Source organism: Gadus morhua, chromosome 2, assembly GCF_902167405.1.
Source record: "Gadus morhua chromosome 2, gadMor3.0, whole genome shotgun sequence".
Lineage (NCBI taxonomy): Eukaryota > Metazoa > Chordata > Actinopteri > Gadiformes > Gadidae > Gadus > Gadus morhua.
The window spans coordinates 13,762,134-13,784,159 of NC_044049.1; the positions used below are offsets into that span (position 1 = coordinate 13,762,134).

The 22,026-nt window shown below is 43.8% G+C and overlaps 2 protein-coding genes across 2 annotated transcripts in view; both read right to left on the reverse strand.

Annotated features, from left to right (window-relative positions):
• The window catches only part of septin9a (septin 9a), an 85,184-nt gene extending 68,902 nt beyond the window's left edge, over positions 1-16,282 (reverse strand). The window contains exon 1 of the mRNA XM_030377745.1: positions 15,950-16,282. Within this exon, the coding sequence (XP_030233605.1) occupies positions 15,950-15,971 (22 nt within the window). The 5' untranslated portion in view covers positions 15,972-16,282. The remainder of the gene's footprint in view (positions 1-15,949) is intronic.
• Positions 16,283-18,550: 2,268 nt separating this feature from the next.
• LOC115559103 (uncharacterized) lies at positions 18,551-21,495 on the reverse strand. The gene is made up of 2 exons (XM_030377781.1): positions 20,164-21,495; positions 18,551-19,678 (listed from the first exon to the last, which is right to left on the reverse strand). Exons 1-2 carry the CDS (start codon positions 20,319-20,321, stop codon positions 19,075-19,077), a joined length of 762 nt encoding a protein of 253 aa, XP_030233641.1. The 5' UTR covers positions 20,322-21,495; the 3' UTR covers positions 18,551-19,074.
• Between the last annotated feature and the right edge of the window lie 531 nt (positions 21,496-22,026).

The following is a 22,026-nucleotide window of genomic DNA, read 5'->3' on the forward strand; positions in this document are numbered from 1 at the left end:
CACACACACACATTTGCCATCGACACTCGAAATGATTGCTTTACTCTACTGGCCCAGAATAGAGTAGTTCAGCTCAGATTCTCTCTCTCTCCCATTACTACTACTATTGGTCTATCTTATTCTGTCTTTTTAATTTTGTGTTAATATCTTCAAAATTGAATGGCAGTCACTGAAACCTTTTAGGAAAGTTTAATCTAGGTGACGTGGGGTCTTCGACTACTCTTGCCTTCTGCTTAGTTGGCATGCAGTGCCATGCCCAATGCCTGACCACAGCTGACCTTGTTACTATGGTGACCAAGGCAACAAGGCAGTTGTTTGTTTTTTTGTTTTCCTTTGCATAGCTACCTTTTTCTTCAAAACATCTGCTGTTTATTTAAATGTAGTACCTACAGTTGTGATCAGATGGGTTCTTTAAATATAATTTGAGGCAAATGTGAACACAACATCAAAAAACTATTTATTTATACACAATATACCCATCATTCAGAGAGAATTCCAACTACCCCAAAAGGTTGGTTGCTTTGGAAACAAAGTGATTACCTACATGACAAAATAATTACTTAACATGTATATACAATATATACTATAATTCCGTGGCGGCTGGTATTTTTTTTAAAGATTGCTGTGTTAGTGGCGTATGGTGGCATAAGTATGCGAGACTCAAGTTGTTTCAGGGTGTTCTGGTGAACTACAAAATAGCACGGAGGGATAATTATGTGAATAAAATTTTTAAGAATCCACAAGCAGCAGTATTGTAGCCTACTTTGAAAGCTGGTGAGCAGCATGTCTTGGACTACAAAGGCAGAAGGAAAGGAAGCAAAGCCAATTAGTTAAATCAGGCCTACTCTTGATTTGTAAAACTAAAAAAAATACTGGGCCTATTTTTGCAAACAATGACTGAAGCTATTGGCTGTAATTTGTCTATGTTTATTTTCAGCTACAATTGTTTTAAGGAAAATTAAGACACAAGACCAAAAGTTATGCCATTTAAAATGCACAATGCTCTGGAATCATTCAATAACATCGTTTCCACAATATCAAACAGAACGGTCACAGTAACAAACAATTAAAAGAACAAAAATAACATTATTTCACAACTATTTACATAGGCTGTAAGCTTTGAGGCAAATGTTAATGGATGTTTCAGAATGTTGGTCATGGTGTTAAGCAAATTAAGATTGAGGGACTTCATTTATCAAGTCAATCCTCCTCGCAGTTTCTGGTGCAAAGATATCAGTGACCTGGTCATACCAAACGGGATATTCTTTTAAGTGATTTCAGAATTACGGCATGTGTAGCCTTTTCGCCAACCTTTCAGACGGCTTGGTAACCAAACACAGGGGTGTCTAAAAAGATGTAGGCTCAGCGCGTTTATTTGGGACCTTGCCCAACTTTTGGCGGTAGAAACGCCATTATAAGCGAACCGAGCCAAACCGAACCACAGCGAACTCGACTCGACTCGACACGACTTGACACGGTAGCAGCACGGGTCGTTTTCCACCGCAAATAGTACCTCCTGGACGTGGGCGGGGTCGGCTGCGCGAAAGGGCCGTGACGTATTTTTGTACGCGACGCAAACAACACCTACGCAACGCAACCCACACATGGACAGAACCCACATAACAACAATGGAGGACACTGATGCGATGGTATTCGTGTTCGTATTATTAGCTGGCATGTTGAAGAAGTTGAAGAAGTGGAATATGTTGGCTGCGGCGCTGCTATGGCTGTTACCAGCATGGTTGCCATGTCGCTCTCGTGACTTCGTCACACTCTCTGGCCAATCAGTGGCCGGCCGTTTGCCGACGTCACCTTTTAGCATCGGCTCAGCTCGCTTGGAACCTAGAGCGAGGCGGTACTAAAAAAAGCAGCCACTTCAGGTACCAGATACCATGTTTTCGCGGTGGAAACGCCAAAAATGCGAGCTGAGTCGAGTCGAGTCGAGTCGAGTCGAGTCGAGCTGGTACCATGCAGTGGAAAAGCGGCATTAGCCTAGACTTGAGGGGACAACCCCTCCCTCCGTGCTGCTCCAAAACAAGGGCGCCTGCTTATTGGTTCATAGCGCAGCCAGGGCTTCAGCCTATTTGTGAATAGACGTTGACGCGATCCAGATCCCTTAGCTAGTCACAACCACTCAGAGGACTTTCCTCCTCTCTCCCAATGAACCCCATTTTATTCACCGGCCGCCCTGAAATCATTGTCAATAGGCGATAGGGGGTGCTAATGTTCCTTTACCCAGCAAAATGAACATTACATATACAAAGGTATTAAAGTAGTCAATTTAAGGCCATTAATTCATAACAGTTGTCTGGGCAATCTACATTTTTTATTCTCAACAATGTTAAGGAGGATCTTCCTCCCTCTGTTCACTGGAGAAGGCTCCATTGCACAGAAACAAGCACGCTAACAAAACAATCTTTCTGATGAAACTGAAAGGCAGCACCAGTGTTTTTTCTTATTGTACAATACTTAATTCCGAACCACCGTAATTTTATTGGACAAGAGGCATTCCATGAGTGCTGATATAGATTATAACAGCACTGCTTTACAGGGGTTTACTTTAAAGGTGTGCTTTGTCTACGATCGATTCACACCTGTAGTGAACAGCACTCCCTCCTGTGTGATCGTGCAGGGGGATACTTAAGGGTTGTGTTATAGCAAAGCAGTCCTTCACTCAAAGTGATTGTGTATGTGAGCAAGTGTTTGAGCTGGTGTGTGTGTGTGTGGGGGCATATGCGCGCCTTTGTTTGTTTGGGTGCAAGTGTGTGCATGCAGTTCAGTCTGTGTCAGAGGTTCAGCGAATGATTCAGGAAATGGGAGCCAGCCGAGTACGTCAACGGTGAGAGCCAAAGAGCGTGTCTGTGCCCATATCCTTCCACTGGAAGCACAGGCAAACAGCCTCAGAGCACTGGGACACGGCACCAGGTTGTGCAACGCCAGGAACACATAGCACTGAGAAGGCCCATGTAAAGGTCTGTTTTACAGCTAAGACAACCCTGAAAACCCTGAGCCATTGAATCATGGAAAAACACCTGGACGAGTGGGGACAGCGAGCGGTAGGTAGCGTCAGTTGAGTGAAGTAATGAGCGAGTCCGGTTGTGTCCGTGCAAACGTGTACTGTGAAGTTAGTGGTACTACGAATAAAGTACCCAGACTGTGAAGAATCGGTGACCGCTTCATTCCGACCATATTCCGACCTGTAAGCAGACCCACTGCCGGGAAAAGTGAAAGATGTAACCGGCCCGAGAGAACATCAGCACATCAGGGAACGTCTCCCCTGCGCTCCTCGACTACGATCTGGGAGCCGACATCAGGAAAGGACATAAAAATAAAATAAAAACGTTTTCTATGCATGCGTGCAGTTGTGAACTTATGTATTTTAATTTATTGTATGATGTCTAATTTTAGGGTTACATAAGACCTATCATTTAGCGTTATCATAGTGGGAGCGGGGCACTGAAATAATGCAGGCTATGTTATCGGGGGTTAATCGTCATGTATCAGACTTATCGGAATTACTCCCATACCGAATTACGGTCTGGGAATCGACAGCAGGAAAGGTGCAGGGGCGGATCTACTGGGGTGGCATGGGGTGGCCACTGCCACCCTAAAAAAAGCCCTGCCACCCCAGTTGGCAGCGCCAAATTCTTTTTTTTTTTTTTTTTACAAAAGCGAGTTTCAAAAGTCCGACTGCAAGTGAATGCAACCAGGAAATATTGCCCCATCCTGCCTGCCCCCCCCCCCCCCCCCCCCCTACCCGAGACTCCCGCCGGCACTGATTTTGAATACAAAGAAGGTGCGAGAGTCCTCCAAACGAACGAAGCAAGCGGCGTGGCAGAGAGACTACATTCTTGAGGTAATACTGATCAACCGTCTATCTATGAAGAAATTATAATAATTAGAAAAGAGCAGGGCTGTGTATTACAGAAACATCATAGTTAAAGACTTAAGTTAAGATTGGAATGCCTTATAGCTGCATAGCAGGCGCGTGCCGTCCATATGGGCAGGTGGGGCGGCGAACTCCCTGCATTCTCCCAAAAAAATAGTTCCTCAGTAAATCATTGCTCCAAGTTTATTTTTAATAATGTGATTGTCACATTAACTATCTATAGTTTCTGTAGGCTTTCCAACTATTTTTGTTCTGTTGATATCAAATTGATGGTGGCGATTCTAGTTAAGTTTAACGTGTCATGCAATGTGGGGCGGCGGAGCTCAACGACCGCGTCCCTCCGTATGTTTCTCTCATAACCCTGCAGGCTGCAATAAGAATTGCAGTCCGCGCTAAAGACGCGCTAACAAACACAAACCCTTCTACACTCAGCTGGTTTTCCTGACCGTTAACTTCATGTGCCTCCTTTTGTATCAACAGTCATTCGATTTGATTATATCAAACTTTATTGTCATTGAACCAAGTAACAGGTACTTGGACAACAAAATGCAAGTCATCTTCTGTAAATTATTTACAAATGGCCATCTCTAATCTACTTGGTTGCACACCTGTCTGAACTTTTATAAACCAATATAAGTCATCAATAATTAATAATAAAACAAGCTTCACATCAAGAGCAAAAAAAATAAATAAGGTAAACCAAAAAGGTCTTGAAAATACTTAGAAATTAAAGATATAAAAAAAGAAAGAGAGGGAAATCTTTGATAGCACTTCCCCTGAATCCCCATTTGGCTCTTCCAAGCATGCAGGTAATACACTCTACTTTGGGAGTTATTCTATGTCACCGCACTTTGAGGGTGGCATTGTCTGTAAATTATTGGAATCGGTGAATAAAGTGATATTTGCACTCAAGTTGGACTGATGATTGACATCTGATAGGAATATCTCATGGACAAATACCAACTTATTGTTAACTAAAGTACATATTGCAGCTTTCTTTGTATATATTTTTAGCCCCATGCCCCTGCTGGTGTAATAGTGCAGGTGTTTGTTGTAAGGCAGGTTGATTTTGTAATTATTCAGTAATAATTTATTAAATTTTGTCTGAAACCTTTTATGTTTATAAATTAAATATAATGTTATTGAGTCAAAATATCTAAATGTGGGGGCTTTCCAAGTAAATATTGATTGATATGGCTTTAATTAAATCGGCATACTGTATACTTCTGCCAGAGGGTGCCACCCCTCAAAATCTCCTGTCCCCCTCTTGCCACCCCATGAATATTTTTCTAGATCCGCCCCTGGAAAGGTGTAACACTTCGATTTCACCCAAGGCTGAATTAAAAGTAAAAGTTTTTCTAAATGTTGGTCATCAAAAAGGTAGTGAAGTAGAAACTTCGGTCACATCAGCTGCGGCCGAACTGACGGGGAAATTCTCTGATCTTATCAATCTTAAAGTCTGCGTCGGGTTCTCCCACTCTCTGGTACTTATTTAGTAAAGACTCGTAGTGGGGGTTATCTCGGCCATGGTGGAGAAGGAATCTGGGGAAAGGAACTTTGGCTTTGAGTCCAGATTGAACCGCGACATGGAGGAGAATGGGATTGTTGCCATATGCAGACTCCTATATCGGCCGATATATATATAAAAGAAAATCCAGAAACGCGCAACAAAACAAACAGATTTCCCTAACATTGGTTATTTGTAGTTCCTTTAAATCCTTTTCACTCTCAGCTGACACGTAACAACACAATTTCAGGAAAAGATCGAATTGTGATTTTTCTGGCAGATATTGCGATTTCGATTTTCTTCAAATCAAGCTTCAGTGCAATATTCACAATGTACGGTAATATTTACAAACATGACATCATACCATTAAAACATTACATGCCATTACTCTAATTTAAGAATAAAAACTAAAGTTAAGAATTGATTTTAAATGTATTTATTAAGAACATGCATGTAGACTCCTTGACCAACTGCAGTTGTTACAAATTAACTAAAAGAGCCATCTTTGACTGTCTTAACTAAGAAAAGTACTACTACTTTTTTTTTTTTTTTTTAAGACAGTCAAAGATGGCTCTTTTAGTTAATTTGTGCATTAGAGTATAACAACAAAGGGAGAGAGGTCGGAGAACCCAACGCAGTCTATTCATAATATTGTAATGACCACGGAAGAGGCAGTGAATGAAGTATTGAATAGACAGAGATTTATTAGATAGGCCTACCTAATAAACCGTTGGAACACACAAGACCGGAAACATAGCAACGTCGGGAAACAAACCCCGAGAAGCCCAATCCCTATGAGAGCTCCCCGCGCTACGGCCATCCGGAGGCGCACAGAGCTTTTGGCCGTGATATTATAGATACAAATATTATATTACATACTATTATATTATATATAGAGCTCCGGGTGTCGCAAACGGCAACATTCACTTTCTCCTCCATGCTGCAGTTCACCCCGGACTGAACTGCACTGAGTTTGACGGTTGAACGCTGATTGGCTGTTATGTTACACATGTGACTCAGTGGCCACGCTGTTGAACATAGACATCTTATATGATAGACGGAGCATCGAATGCTACCGCGTACTGGAGCTGACGAGACGCGGGGCCGCCATCTTGGAGTGGTCATCCGCTCCTCTCAGTGTAATCCGTTTGGCTGGAGCAATGAACTGTCTGCGCATTTAATTAATCATACCTCACTGAATACCACTGATTTTCATGCGGTTTTTTGTCATACGTGTAGCTATGATAAAGGCCACATGGTTTGGCGTGTTTTATTATTCAATACTAATTATACCAATAGTACGGTAATGTTAAATCTTGCTTGTGAAAAGTAATCCCCCGATTCCTATTATGGATTGTCCGCCGATTTGAGCAGGAATACGCTGAACAACAGCCCGGCATCCTGTTTCTGCTGCTGTTGCTGCTCCCGGTTGACCACTCCAAGATGGCGGCCGTATTTCTCGCGTCCCAGCAGCCAATGCTCCGTCTATCTATTAGATGTCTATGCTGTTGAACGCATGTTAACGCTGTTAACCATAGCAACGCCGGTAAACAAACGCCGGTAAACAAACCTCTCGAAGAGAGCTCCCAGCCCTACGGCCATCCGGAGGCTCACACAGCTTTTGGCCATGATATTATATATACAATTATATTATATTAATTCGCCCGATTCGCGTCTCTACGTTGACGCGTGAACGCACAGTAAAACCGAAAAAAACGTGTCTTTGGCGATCCCGAGATCGCGTTGTCTGAAATCGTGATTTCGATCAGAAAACGATAAATCGTTCAGCCCTCATGAATTAAGTCATGCTTATCGACTTTAGAGAATTGATGGGGATGTTCTTTTAATTGTTATTCAAGCAATGTATGTCTCGTGACAGTTGCCAACTTACCATGAACACACTTGCACACATGAACAACACCGATGATCTCCGTCGATCTCCGTCATTCACTCTGCCTAACTCTGGCTGAATCAGCGGGTTTGGGGCGTTAGAGCAACCGCAAAAAAAAAAACACCTTTTTTTTTTTAAATATTCATATTCATATTCATTCATCGGCCATTATAAATGCGATACCGAATAGTTTGAAAAATGCCGATATATCGGTCGGGCTCTAATTCCTACGTACTGCCGTTCATCAGGCAGCAGAGTCATCAATGGGGTTCAGTCAGTGTAAACACCAAGACTGGTTTGACAACACTGCACCGGATATTCACAACCTCCTCTAATCAAAACTCAAAGTGCATGCCGCTCTCCTAGCTAACCCGCAATCCTCTAGATCAAGAGCACTACATCTCCATCAGAGCCGAAGTCCAGCGCACCCTCAGAGTCATGGAAAATGACTGGTTGACCAGGAAAGCCAGCAAGATCTAACTTTACGCTGAAACAAACAAATCTCATGGATTCTATGATGACATCAAATCCATCTATGGCCCACACAGGAAAAGCACAATGCCAGTAAGATCCACTGATGGATTCACCCTACACAAGGACAAACAACAGATCCTGGACAGATGGGACGAGCATTTTAATACTCTCCTCAACGCCGAAAACCCTTCCAGCCAAGACATACTCACAGATTTCCTAAACATCTCCCTTGTCCACCATTTGGATTCCCCGCCCAGCTTCACTGAGGTTCACAAAGCCATCAAATGCCTAAAAAAAAAAAAAAATGTGCTGGCTCCGAGGGAATCCCTGCTGAAGTATTTAAACATGGTGGATACCTCCTCACCCGTCGACTACACCATCTGATAAATGCCATCCGGTCCTCGGAAATCATCCCCAGGAGTGTAAGGATGCAGACATAGTTACCATCTATAAGAGAAAGGGTGACAAAGCTGTAAAATCCCTACTCTCTTTTCCTGGCCAAGTGTAAGTGCGAGTCATGCTCTTCCGCCTAGTGTCTCATATTTCAGAAGACGTCCTACCAGAATCACAGTGTGGTTTTAGGAGAGACTGCAGTACAAAAGACATGATCTTTGTAGTTAGGGAAGTACAAGAAATGCCGAGAACATCAAAAAGATCTGTACGTAGCCTTCATCGACCTGTCCATGTAGTAAACAGGAAACTCCTATGGTGCATACTGGGAGAGATGGGGGTTCCACCAAAGTTCCTCAACATTCAACTCCACGATGGAATGATGCCGGTCTTTGCATCGGAGGCCAGGAATCCTCTTTTAATGTGGAAGTAAGGGTCAGGCAAGGATGTGTCTTAGTCCCTGTCATATTCAACAAGTTCCTGTCAGCAGTCACTCTCCTATCAAACAAAGCCCTGGAAACCACAGATGGCGTTCACTTCCAGTTCCAACTGGACGGAAATCTGTTCAATATCTGGAGCCAATAGGCCACCACCAAAATCAGCACACAACAGATACTGGAGCTCCAGTTTGCTGACGAATGAGCGCTACTTGCTCACACACCAGAAGCTCTGCAACGACCACTAAATGTGTTTACCTCCATATACAATGCCCTTGGACTCAAAGTCAACACTCCCAAAACCCATATCATTGTGCGACAATCATCCCACCAACCGGAAGTGCCTATCTTTACCATTGACGGCCAGAAGCTCAACGGTGACATCCAGCTCCGCATAGCTCTAACCTCTTCTGCCTTCGGTAGGCTTAAAAACAGAGTCTTCCAGAACAGAAACCTGACCGTTTCAACTAAAGCAGTCTGTCTGTCCACACTGCTATAAAGCTTGGAAGCCTGGACACCATACAAAAGGCACATAAGAACGCTTGAGGCATTTCACATCCGCTGCCTGCAAAAGATTCTGTGCTTGTCCTGGATGGACAAGGTCCCTCATGTCATCATGGTGCTCCTTGCCCAAAGACACCTGTGTTGGGTGGGCTGTGAAATCTGCATGCCCACCCAGTATCTCCCCCATCAGATCCTCTATGGCAAACTTCTTCCTTATGGCAAACTTCTGCTGGGGGACAGCGAAAACGATACAAGGACCACCTCAACAACCTCCTGAAGCGCTGTGGCATCCAGCAAACATCCCCTGAAAGCCTGGCTGCCAACCGTCTCACATGGTGCTCAGCCAGCCACCAGGGTGGGGCACACCTACAGGGCAGAGCAGACCACTGAGAGAAGAAAACAGAGACAACAGCGAAATGCAGGGGCCCCCCTCTCATGTAGAGACTACATCTGCCCCACATGTGGTAAACCATGCAGGTCGCGTCAAATGGCATCAACGAAACCCCCCACACTAACCCAGCTTAAGTGGAGCAACGACATCATCGAATACGATGGACAGCCATAAGCAGCAAGCAGTAAGTAAGTGTGTGTGTGTTCGGGTGTTTGCACATACATAAATATGTATATTATTTAGTATATGTGTGGATGTGAGAGAGAGCTTGCGTGCAGGGTTGGAGGAGACTGACACCTGTTTGGTCTTGTGTGCCTTATGCATGGAAATAGAATCATATACACACATAAACACACACATAGACAAATAAGTTTTCACAAGCACAGACATGCAGAAAATTTGACCACACACTCATACACACCCACACACACCCACACCCACACCCACACCCCCCCCCCCCACACACACACACACACACACACACACAAAGGAGTTGTCCTATATAAGCTCATAAGCTAATTACTCTGATGATATATTGTGCATGTCCATGCTCGTTTTTTATTAACACGTATGGAGCTGTAGTGGTAACTAAATTAGCATCCATGTATTTACGATGGGTACCGGCTGACTTCATGTTTGTGTGTGTGTTTAATGTGCACGTGTGGCTCTGTGTTGGAACCCAATGCAGGGCAAAGCCTCAGCAAATATGTCAAGCGATTACTTATAGGTCTCAGATTAGTGGAGAAGTTAAACAGGTTGATGAGAGGGTGTAGCACTCAAACACTCCTAAAGCCAATAGCATTGGTAAACACTCACACATGCACTCACACATTCAGGAACACACACAAATCAACACATATGAACATCACACATCGAACAGGAAGTCAATAAGAATCTGCAGGAAACATATAGGTGTGCATGCACTTCCCAAACACAAACAAGCAATGATACACAACCCCACATGAACAAACACACACACACACACACACACACACACACACACACACACACACACACACACACACACACACACACACACACACACACACACACACACACACACACACACACACACACACATATGTTTGCATAGGGAGGAAAGCCCCTTCACCTTTTTTCCCCCTCCTCATCTCTTCACTCCTTCCATCCCCAACCGTACATTCTGCTTCCTGGCCTTCATTATACATATTCAGGGTGTGCTGCACACACACTCACACACAATGGTTTTGAAAGCCTGCACATCCACTGTAAACTGAAAAGAGGCTGAAAAGAGGAATAGTGGGTGGAGAGAGAGAGAGAGAGAGAGAGAGAGAGAGAGAGAGAGAGAGAGAGAGAGAGAGAGAGAGAGAGAGAGAGAGAGAGACAGAGAGAGAGAGAGAAAACAGACAGACAGATTGAGAAGTGAAAAGGGCCGCTGTCAGATATCAGTCCTATCAGATATCAGTCCTGTTTCTCCCTAGTCTAATAATTTGTTTGTTACTTAGCTGATTAATTTGTTAGCTAATGCTTAAGCATTTTTTATTGAGTAAGCCAGTAAATTAGTTAACTAGTTTGTTCGTTAGTTAGTTAGTTTGCGATTTAATTTACGCTCAATAATTGTGTTTGGCGCTTGAGCAGGGCAGAATGTTAGGCGTCAAAGCCCTGATAGCGATCAACCATTCTGTCTCGTCAGGCAGTTAAATAGCGATGGAGGCATTAAAAAAGATCATAGAAACCAGGTTTATGGATTTAACATCCTCCCACCCCACTGAAACATGTAGTTATGACTTAGATAAGGTATCATCTTCATTGAAAGAGAGATAGCTAGAGACAGAATGGCATAGTGAGACAGAGTGAGAGGTATTGAGAAAGAGAGATAGAGAGAGAGAGAGAGAGAGAGAGAGAGAGAGAGAGAGAGAGAGAGAGAGAGAGAGAGAGAGAGAGAGAGAGAGAGAGAGAGAGAGAGAGAATCTGGATGTTCCTAAGGTTCCTTTCATGAACTGAATGCATTTCATAGATTTAATTAGATCCATTGTGTGTTTGTGAGTTTGTATGTGTGCGCAGAGCTGTTTATGCGCATGTATGTATGTATGTATGTATGTATGTATGTATGTATGTATGTATGTATGTATGTATGTATGTATGTATGTATGTATGTATGTATGGTGTGTGTGTGTGTGTGTGTGTGTGTGTGTGTGTGTGTGTGTGTGTGTGTGTGTGTGTGTGTGTGTGTGTGTGTGTGTGTGTGTAACCCTCCCTCCAGGCATATTGCTATCCCATGCTAGCTTAGCCAGGGGGATAGAACTGATACTAATGATTGCTCTCTGATTATTTGAGATGCAATTTCTCTGTCTCTAGGAAAAGGAATTTCCTTATCAGTTCAGATCTCTTGGTAACACAAATGTGGAGCAATATGGGGCTATGAGAAAATGCCCTCACTCATACATGCTCATCAATGAGATGTATTGGAACATTTACTGGAAGTCGCTTTTGATAAAAACATCAGTTACATTTCAAAATAGTAATAGGGGATGTTCAGTTGGTCGCAAACTGCAACTCCACCACTTGTTAATACTAAATCCTACATTGCATCGTAATTGGGTTCCATAGTAAGTAACCACATTTAGATACAAGAGGTCCTCACTTTTTGATCAAATGTGCTGACAAGGAGCTTAACAAGTGCACAACTTTACAGCTACCATGCATGTGAACTTCCCACTTATGCATTGGTGCATGTGTGCATGTGTGCGTGTGTGTGTGTGTGTGTGTGTGTGTGTGTGTGTGTGTGTGTGTGTGTGTGTGTGTGTGTGTGTGTGTGTGTGTGTGTGTGCATGCATGTGCTGGTACATATGTAAGTATCTGTGCAGTTGTGTGGTTGTGTGTGTGTGGGGGAGAATGTGTGTGTGCTTTCATGCGTTTTTGCCTGTGCATGTGTGGATGCACATTTGTGAGTGTGTGTGAGTCTGTTTGAGTAAGTGTGTGTGCGCTATAGTCAACGTTTCTCAGCAGCTTATTAGTCGGTTATTCAAAGACTCCTGGGGAGGCAAATTGAGGGTTAGATGGTCCTCGGCATGTGGTTGTAGATGACAGGGCAAATATGTCTCAACACGGCTCATAGTTTGACTTTCAAGTCAACAATAGCTTAAGGCCCAGATTCAAAGCCTCTCACACTCTCCAGTGTGATCAGTACTAGATCTGCCCGGCACTAGAAAGGTACTGGGGACCTGTTTTGAGTTCAAAATAAAAGGCCACAGAAGAAGGAGCAGGTTATGAGTAAATCAAATAGACTTGTGGGCAGAGTAGATACTGATTGTGTGTGTGTATGTGTGTGTTTGTGTTTGTGTGTTCGCAAAGTCCATCCCTTCCTTGTACACTACTCCCTCTCTCCTGCAAATTAATGAGTAACCTGTGTATGAAAAGAATCCACCAACACACACTATACCAGAACTAGCTATCAAGCAAACACACACACACACACACACACACACACACACACACACACACACACACACACACACACACACACACACACACACACACACACACACACACACACACACACACACACACACACACACACACACAAATAATAAATTAATATAATTTCCACCAAGATCAATAAAGTAACCTGAATCTGAACCTGAAATTAGTTATATTTGGCACAATTCTCCAGTTAGAGGAAAAAGGTCAGAAAGAACACACAAACACACACACAAGTGCGCACACACACCCACAAACACACACACCCGAGTGCACGTAAACACACACACACAGACACATACATTATATGTGATATTTTTTCTAACTAGCCCACTGGCGGTGATTGCGCTAGTTGCGATTTAAGTGCCCTCACTGTCATACTCTTTGTGCTCAAGCACATCCCACTGATGGCTGACATCAGATCAAATTCCTTCGCCTCAAATGACTGCAGCGGCAAGTAAGTACAAACCATCATTGAGAGAGAAATTTGAATAAGAGAGAGAAAAAATTTAGATTGCCTGCCATTCTATCATAAAATGTCCCAACCCTAACATACGTACGTATGCACAGGCTTATATTCACACAAGCAGAGACAAACGCAAACATACACACACACATGCATGCATAACAATGTATTAACACACAGACACACACTATAACATATCCTAGTATATGCCACTCAATGCCACACAACAAGCTACTTTGTTATTCATTTATTTACAGGAGTTGAGGTCTGACTAAGAATGTGACAGCTCACACATCGTACCACAGAAGAAGAAGAAGAAGAAGAAGAAGAAGAAGAAGAAGAAGAAGAAGAAGAAGAAGAAGAAGAAGAAGAAGAAGAAGAAGAAGGAGAAGAAGAGAAAATGGAAGAGGTGGTGCCGGTGTGTGTGTGTGTGTTTGTGTGTGTGTGTGTGTGTGGGTGTGTGTGTGTGTATTTGAACAGCACCTGCATGACCTGACATGTAAAACCCTCCAATGGGGAATAGCGGCACTCGCTACCTCATGCAAAGGAAGAAAAAAGAAAAGAAAAAACCACTTGGCTGGGAAAAGGAGTTGGGAAAGCCGACATTCCAGAGGATAGTGTTGTGTACATTTTTACTGAACAGGGGCTTAGTGGGCAGTGGGGCTGACTATTGGGATGGGCCGTCCCTGGAGGAGCCTTGGCTGGAAATCATAGTGTTAGAATGGGTTGGTAGGTGTTGCTGGAGCCAAGCCCAAAGCCAGGGCAAATGGTCTCGGATTAACTACATTAGTTGGATGATTGTGACATAAAAGGATGAGAAAGTGAGCAACCACGCAAAAATCGAGACTTTACATGTTTAAGGGATGGAGCAACTTGACTAACTAGTAGGAATAATCAGATTAAGGATTTGAAATTTGGACACAATATTTACACACCCTCCTTTAGGCATCCATTTGGGCTGTCCTGTGGATTTTTTCGACTGATTCTCTCTAGAATCTAGGCGACAGTTGATGCTATTAATTCATTACAAGCCAATTGTGCTACAAAGAAGTGGTTTGAGGGGCTTGGGAGGTAGGTGGTGGAAGGTAGGAGTCTGGTCGTTAAACAGCTATGGATGCTAGAGTGAAGGCAGAGGAGTGAATCAAGTCGTTACAAGGGCGTACTGCACCCGCCACTGGGCTTCTCTTCAATGATGGTGTCAACCTTTCTATTTCTGATAGAAATATGTACACAATCAATCGATCAAACAGTTGGTCCAAGCATTTCTGTTTCTTATTCAAATAAAAGATACAAAATAATGAAAAGGAATCCTATTCATTTGATCATTTCACTCTTCAACAATATGATGAAATAAGTATAGGCCTATGCAAAAGGATGATTATCGTACGCCTATTAATGGCCAATGTGAATAGTTGATGTATATTGACATTTTATGTCTTTGTATATGCCGCAATTGCCGTACTTCACTATCTCCAAGGCCCAAGGGCACGCACATCTCAACAACATCTAGGCCTACAACAAGGACCAGAATGGAAATAAGTACTGTGACTTTTTTGTGCTTGATCCATGATGTTCTTTAAAATGTGCATGGACAGTTTTGTTGCAACCATGTAATTTTCCTTTTAAAGTGAACTATCAACTACATTCACTCAGTTAAAACTAGCACTCTGAAGAAAATGAGTATGGTTCTTACGTGAAAAAGCCTACAAATAGGCTGGAATGCAATCATATATGTAAAGTTTACAGGTTTTAAACTGTGCTACAAAAGGCTGCATTAGAGCTGATGGTTGAATGTTAAGTGTAAGTTCCGAAGACAGTAGGTCAACACCGTTTTCTTCGAGCCTACAAATAGGCTGGATTGCATTCATACATGTAAAGTTTACAGGTTTTAAACTTTCCTCTTGGCATGTATATGTTAATGTGAGGCCTAATATGTGTATTATATAAATATATATGTTTTAATTTGCTCTTTCTGTGCTGCAAAAGGCTGCATTAGAGCTGATGGTTGAATGTTAAGTGTAAGTTCCGAAGACTGGTCAACACAGTTTTCTTTGGTCAAGCTTTTAGAGCAAAGTCAAGTGCATCGGAAAGTATTCACAGTTTCCTGATGCAGAGAAATCCGACAATAATACCCACTGTACTTTAAGTCCCTTCCTATGCGAGACAGTAGTCAAAATGTTGAAAAAACGGCATGATGTAGCCTCATTCAATAGGAAGTGGCTAAATAGTTGTTAGTACCTTATGCCATGTTCTCTCTTTACGGCAATAGCCTACTCAATCTGATCTTTTAAATGACGCACGCGCCATCGCCCAGTACACGCGCACGCACTCTCCTGCTCCGTCTCTCTCGCCCACACGCCATACTCTCAGGCACGTATGAAAAGTAATTTCCGTGGCCGTGAATAGAAGTCAATATGTATCGTCTATAGTTTCTATAATCTGTGTCTATATTTCATAACGTAAAGAATTGGCCATTCTGTTCGGGGGGAACCAATAGAAAATGAGAAAGATAGTTGAAAAGTTGTATAAGGATTGTCCTACCTGAATATCCAGCTTTCTTCATTGTTGTGACAATACGTTCTTTTTAGTGGTGTTCTACAATTTTCTTGGTACAAATAGGCTTTGAGAGGTTAAGTATTATTTATTTATTTTTTTGCAAAGGCTTATTATTCCGTGCTCTACGCGCGTTCCGCCGTAGTTTTTCCAGGTGGGTTTTCTGTGACCTTCGCCCTTCCTTTCAGACGTCCTCGTAGGAAGTGAAGTCAGTCTGGCTAGTTTGGCGTAGTAAAGTAAACATCCGTATGTTTCTACCAATAGCTTGGAAAAAGACAATCCCTCGGGAATGGACACAATCACACCTGCACCCTGGCGCACGCGCAGTACACGAGCGGGTGTGGTCTCGCGCAGGCTAAAACTGTAGAACATTCAAATGAGGCTCACGAGTAAACCCGGCTTGGCAATAAGTGCTGGAACATTAATTTTCTCAATGTTTCGATGCAAATTATCTTCACTCAGTCTGTGTGTTCACGTGTGTGTGTGTGTGTGTGTGTGTGTGTGTGTGTGTGTGTGTGTGTGTGTGTGTGTGTGTGTGTGTGTGTGTGTGTGTGTGTGTGTGTGTGTGTGTGTGTGTGTGTGCGTGCGTGTGTGCACGCAGCTTGGTGGGTGAGCAGTGTTTATCAGTTGAACCCATGTTAGGAATTACATTTTGGAGCAGGCATAATAAATACAACGTCATCATAAATGTATTAACCCTCCTTAAGGGCAACTTCCGTCCCCCTGCCAAACTGTGCTGCTCTGATACAGGAGAGACCTCTAGTGGTTGCTGCAACGAACTGCAGCACAACTTTAATTCTAATGCATCTGGGCATTTATGGGCATTAATGGGCATTTGTGGGCATGGAGGGTTAAGGAGGTTAGGACAAGGAGATGAGGTGTGTTTTGAGGTGCTTTTTAAACAGTGACAGAGAAAAGCGCAAAGTGCACTCAAAAAAGTAAGTGTAAGTGTAGAAGTGCGCGATTTCAGACACAGCATGCGAGTAGGGTTGGAGGGGATCGGTGATGTACTTGCAGGTGCAAATGAGTGGAGTGATTTATAGGTGATGAGGCAGATCTTGAATGTGTTGCATTGTCTGACAGGGAGCCAGTGGAGTTTCTTGAGAATGGGGGGATGTGCTCCCAGGGCTTGGTGTGGGTTGGCAACCTGGCGGCTGTATTCTGGACATACTGCAATCTATCAAGAGCCTTGCTTGGTAGTCCAGACGGGAGGGGATGAAAGAGTGACTGAGGGTCTCGGTTACTGAGTCGGAAAGTGAGGGCCGGAATCGTGAGATGTTGCGTAGGTGGAAGATTTGGTGGTGCTCTTGATGTGGGACCGGAATGTGGGGGTGGAGTCCATGATAACGCCCAGGTTCCGCACTTCTGGTGACGGGGAGGTGGAACAGCCATCTATGACCAGGGCAAGATCTCCAACCTTCTTTAGCAGTGGTGCTGGGGCCACCAGTGCCACCATGAGCTCTGTTTTGCTGATGTTTAGATCAAAGTCATCCAAGTTTTAATTTCCTGTAGGCAGTTGCTGGGATGAATGGATGGGAGCTGAGAAGAGGGGTTGGTGCTGATGTACATTTGAGTGTCGTCAGCATAGCAATGAAAGTTAAATCCATGGTTACGGATGATTTGTCCTAGGGAGAGCATATAGATAGTGAAAAGAAGCGGACCGAGGACAGACCTCTGGGGGACACCCTGGTTAACTGCTGCTGTGATGGAGTTTAAGGCTTTCAGATTGATTAATTGTTTTCTGTTTGAGAGGTAGGACTGGAACCAGGAGAGTATTGAGTCTGTGAGGCCAATGAACTCAGAGAGACAGGAGAGGAGGATGGTATGGGACACGGTGTCAAAATCTGCAGAGAGGTCTAGTAGGGCGAGAATGGTGACAAGGCCATTGTCTGCAGCGATCAGGAGGTCATTGTTGATTTTTATGAGGGCGGTTTCAGTACTATGATGGGATCTGAAGCCGGATTGGAGAGGTTCAAAGGTGCATGTCCCACCATGGTGGGACATGTGGTGTTGGAGCTGGGCAGCCATTTCTCTTTCCAAGATGTTACTCAAGAAGGGAATGTTGGAGATCTGGCGGTAATTGTTTGGGTCATCTTGGTCCAGGTCAGGCTTATTGAGTGTTGGTATCAAGCAGGCGCGTCGCTAGCAATTGAAAACATCCGGGGATTTAGCCCAGAGGTGGGGGGGGGGGGGGGGGAAACCGTCCTGCGTGCTACGGTCACGGTTTCGGTGCGCCCTACAGTTGCTCCCGCGCCCCCTCCCTTCTCCGTTTGTTTCGTATATATTAATTAATTAATTAATTAATTAATTAAGGGCGCCACCAGAGGGCGCCCCCAACACATAGGTCGCCTATGCCGAGCGCCGGCCCTGCCAGCAGCAAAAATGAGACATTAGAATAGCCTATAGAGCCTAATAAACACTGTCATGCACCTACCCGATGTCAAGAAGCCATCACTGCTCCGACAGACCTTTCTCCCCCGACCCGGCAACGGCAAGTAAGTAGTAGCCTGCTTTTAAGTTTAATTTTTAAGTTATTACTTGTTGTCAGTGTAGGTTCAATGTTACAGATAAATAGGCTACATGCTTTATATTTAGTCAGCATTTCAGAGTTCTAATGTTTTCCCGGAATATGCATTCCTAAACTGTTCACGTCATGTTCTCTTTAAGATCGCATGAGATATGTGCTATCGCACAACCTGTAACCAGGAAGTAAATACTCGCTCGCAATTCATACGGTTCATCTACGTCACGTTTTCCGGAACGCCGCCATTTGCACGACCGATCTCGCCAAGTATGGCCGCCCACACCGCTCATCTGAATGTTAGAGAGAGACAGAGATGTTATCGATTTAAGGCTCCGATCCTTATTTGTTATCACTAGTTGTTTTTTTTGTCCATTAGTATGCTTGCCTTAAATCAATCTTCATGGCATATATATTTATTTAGTCCACAACCCCTACCCATACAGTGGAGATATCTTGAAAGCGTTCAAAAGCACTGATGCCTACCAATATGCTGTGGCTGGATGGGTGAAGGACGCTAAAGTGAGGCACTTGGCCACCAATAATCTTTATCTGATAAGGGAAAAGTTAAGTGAGCGAGAGAGAGACTACATTACTTGTACTGAAACTTTGCTTGTCTCTCTTTCAGTGCAGCAAAGCGGTCAGTGACTTTCTCATTGAAATCACGCATGTTGAGGACTAGTTCCCTCTCCATGGAGAGCATGGCCAGTGCATTCAGACGTTCCTGGTCCATTGAATTTCGCAGGAATGTCTTGATTCTTTTCAAGGTTGAGAAACATCTCTCAGCTTCAGCTCTAGTTATGAGAATGTTCAACAAATTCACAGTCTCAGAGAATGTATCCTGGAGGTTGTAGCTCATGATGACCTGGTACAGTGCCAGTGCACCACAGCAGGCCTTGAATTCAGGATTCTCATAGATTAGAGACAGTTCCGTCTGGAGCTTTGCCTTGTTCAGCGTTGGATATGCCTTCACAGTGGCATTCAAAGCATCAGCAGGAAATGAATCGCAGTACCTGTCAAACATATTTCCTTGTATTAAGGTAGCACTCACAAGCTGGCCAGTGAAAGAGAACCTCGCTTTGGTCTGAGCGAGGATGGTGTCGCAGACCTCTTCAGACAGTCTCTGCTTCGCCTCTTCTGTCAAAGCCGTCCTGTGTCTGTCGGTTCCTGATGGCTCTTGCAGCTGGTCAGAGTCTCTGAATGCAAACAAACCATTCCGTAGTGTGATTCGGATTCGGATTACGTTGGGATTAGGATTAGGTTGAAAACCTATTGATAAAGACAAATTAAATCAAGTTAGTTCTCAAATAAATCAAAATGCCTAATCAAAATTTAAATCAAATCCAAATCTAAATCCTAAATGCGATCTCTGTCTTTACATGTGTTTGTTAGGCTGTGTACAGTACTGTAGTCTACATGATGCACAAATTCACACTTCATCCAGTGCAAAGATGTCAGTGAGTATACCCACTTAAAATGGGCAGGGATGCATAATGTTGTGCCTCGCCTAACCAGGATGTCCAGCACAGAGTAAAGCAAGCTAGATTACACCACTGGCAATATATTATAAAAAAAGAACAATATTATAAAAAAGAACACAAATACAGTCTCCTTTCATGCATATGTTCTCATAACAAAGCTTTGCTCTGAGAAGGATCAAATAATATAAATGTTATCTTACCTAATGGTCTGCACACTGCTTGTGAAGCTCTCGAGGGCCCTTTTGATGAAGACGGCATCAATGTCCTTCTTCTGGAGCTTCTGGTACAGCATGTCGACGTGGGGCATGATGTTGTGAAAAAAACACAGGAAAAAAATGAAGTCTTCGTCCTGTAGCATCCTCACGTAGCCAGATGCCTCTCTCACGCTGAGCTGGTCAAATGGACCATGTGAACCCGTCTTGATGGCTTCAAAACATTCAAGGAGGTCATCTCGGTTCTCGAACACAGTGTTGACGATCCTGCTGTTAAAATTCCACCTTGTAGATGAAGCTCTGGGCAGTCTTCGTGAAACAATCTTGTCCGGAACGCTCGGCTGCACCGTTTCGGTGACCGGGAAAAGAATGACGCAATACCGCTCAGATCGGAAAAAAAAACGTTGACTTTCTTGATGCGGGAGGTAGCTTGCTGCATGATCAAATTAAGCTGATGTGCATAGCAATGCACATAATGGGCATTCTTAAATTGTTCACGCACCTTTTGCTGCACACCAGCCTTCTCTCCCCTCATCACACTCGCACCATCGTAAGCTTGTGCAACGAGTTTTACTGAACCAGCCAGAAGCTGGTTCAGTCTCTCCAAAAGCACACTAGCAATTGAAACTGACGTTGAATCCGAGATGGGAATAAACTCAAAAAAACTTTCCTGCACTGCCTGGTTGTCATCAATGTATCTAAGCAAAATCACCAGCTGTGTTTGCGTGGAGACGTCCGTAGTTTCATCAGCTTGGATGGCCAGATAGCGAGCTGATTTGACCTCCTCCACAATCCTTTCCCGTGCGACCGCTAGCATACATTCCAAAAGCTTGTTTTGCACCGTCTTGGATGTGCCCTTGAACACCGTGGCATTTTTCAGGTGTTCATCGAAAACGTCATCCGACTTTGCCACGAAGTCCACCAAATTTAAGAAAAATACCTGGGTTTGTGGAGCCCTCCGTCTCATCCTTGCCTCGCAAAGCCAATTCGAACGCAAAACTTCACACATTGGATGAGCCGGTTGAGGATGTGTCGGTTCTTGCTCACCTCATCGTTGTGGCGACGAACAGCTAGCCGGTATCCCTCGTCAAGTTGAGTGGCAATGTTCACCCTCCCAATAGTCGCAAATCTCAAACTGCTATCCATGTGGATCTTTGACATCTCATGCTTCTTGATTTTCTCAGACAGATGGTGCATATCTGTCACACCAGTCGATATCCAAACAGTGCTGTCTTTCGTCAGGGTGTCAGGGTGGAAGAGTAGGCAGTAGTAGCAGAAGACTGCGTTAGCTTCTTCACAACCTGCTAGCCAGCGCTTTTTCTCGTACCAATTTGTTGAAAATCCTCGGGTGTAGGACTTTCCCCCCTTTGTAGAAATTTGTTTAATGATTAATTTTGGTTTAGGAGGTCCTGATTGTTTTAATGCCAAATTTTCTGAATCGGATCGTTTACTAAAAGGAACTTCTTTGAGAGACAAAACGGAATTGCGCCCATTTTCAGCCATGTTGAAATCAGCAAGTGAAGTGACTTGATCGAAGGTATCCCTTCGCGCTCTTTGCTCAGTTACGTATGACGCAAGCACGTTAGGGCGAGTCCCAAATCCCCATTGAAAATGCATTGAAGGCTCAATTTCCGGAAAAAAATGTATTAACATTAGAGTCAACGGAGAAGGCTTGGGCGATTTTCCACGTCGATGAATTTGCCCAAAAAGAGGCGGGACCATTGAAACGCGACTTGAATCTGACGATTCTGATTGGACAATGACAGATAATAAGTCTAGAACACTGAAAACTACTTTTGCCGTGCCTCTTTCTCCCAGTTGGTAGTGCGTCGCCCAAATCGCCCCTATACA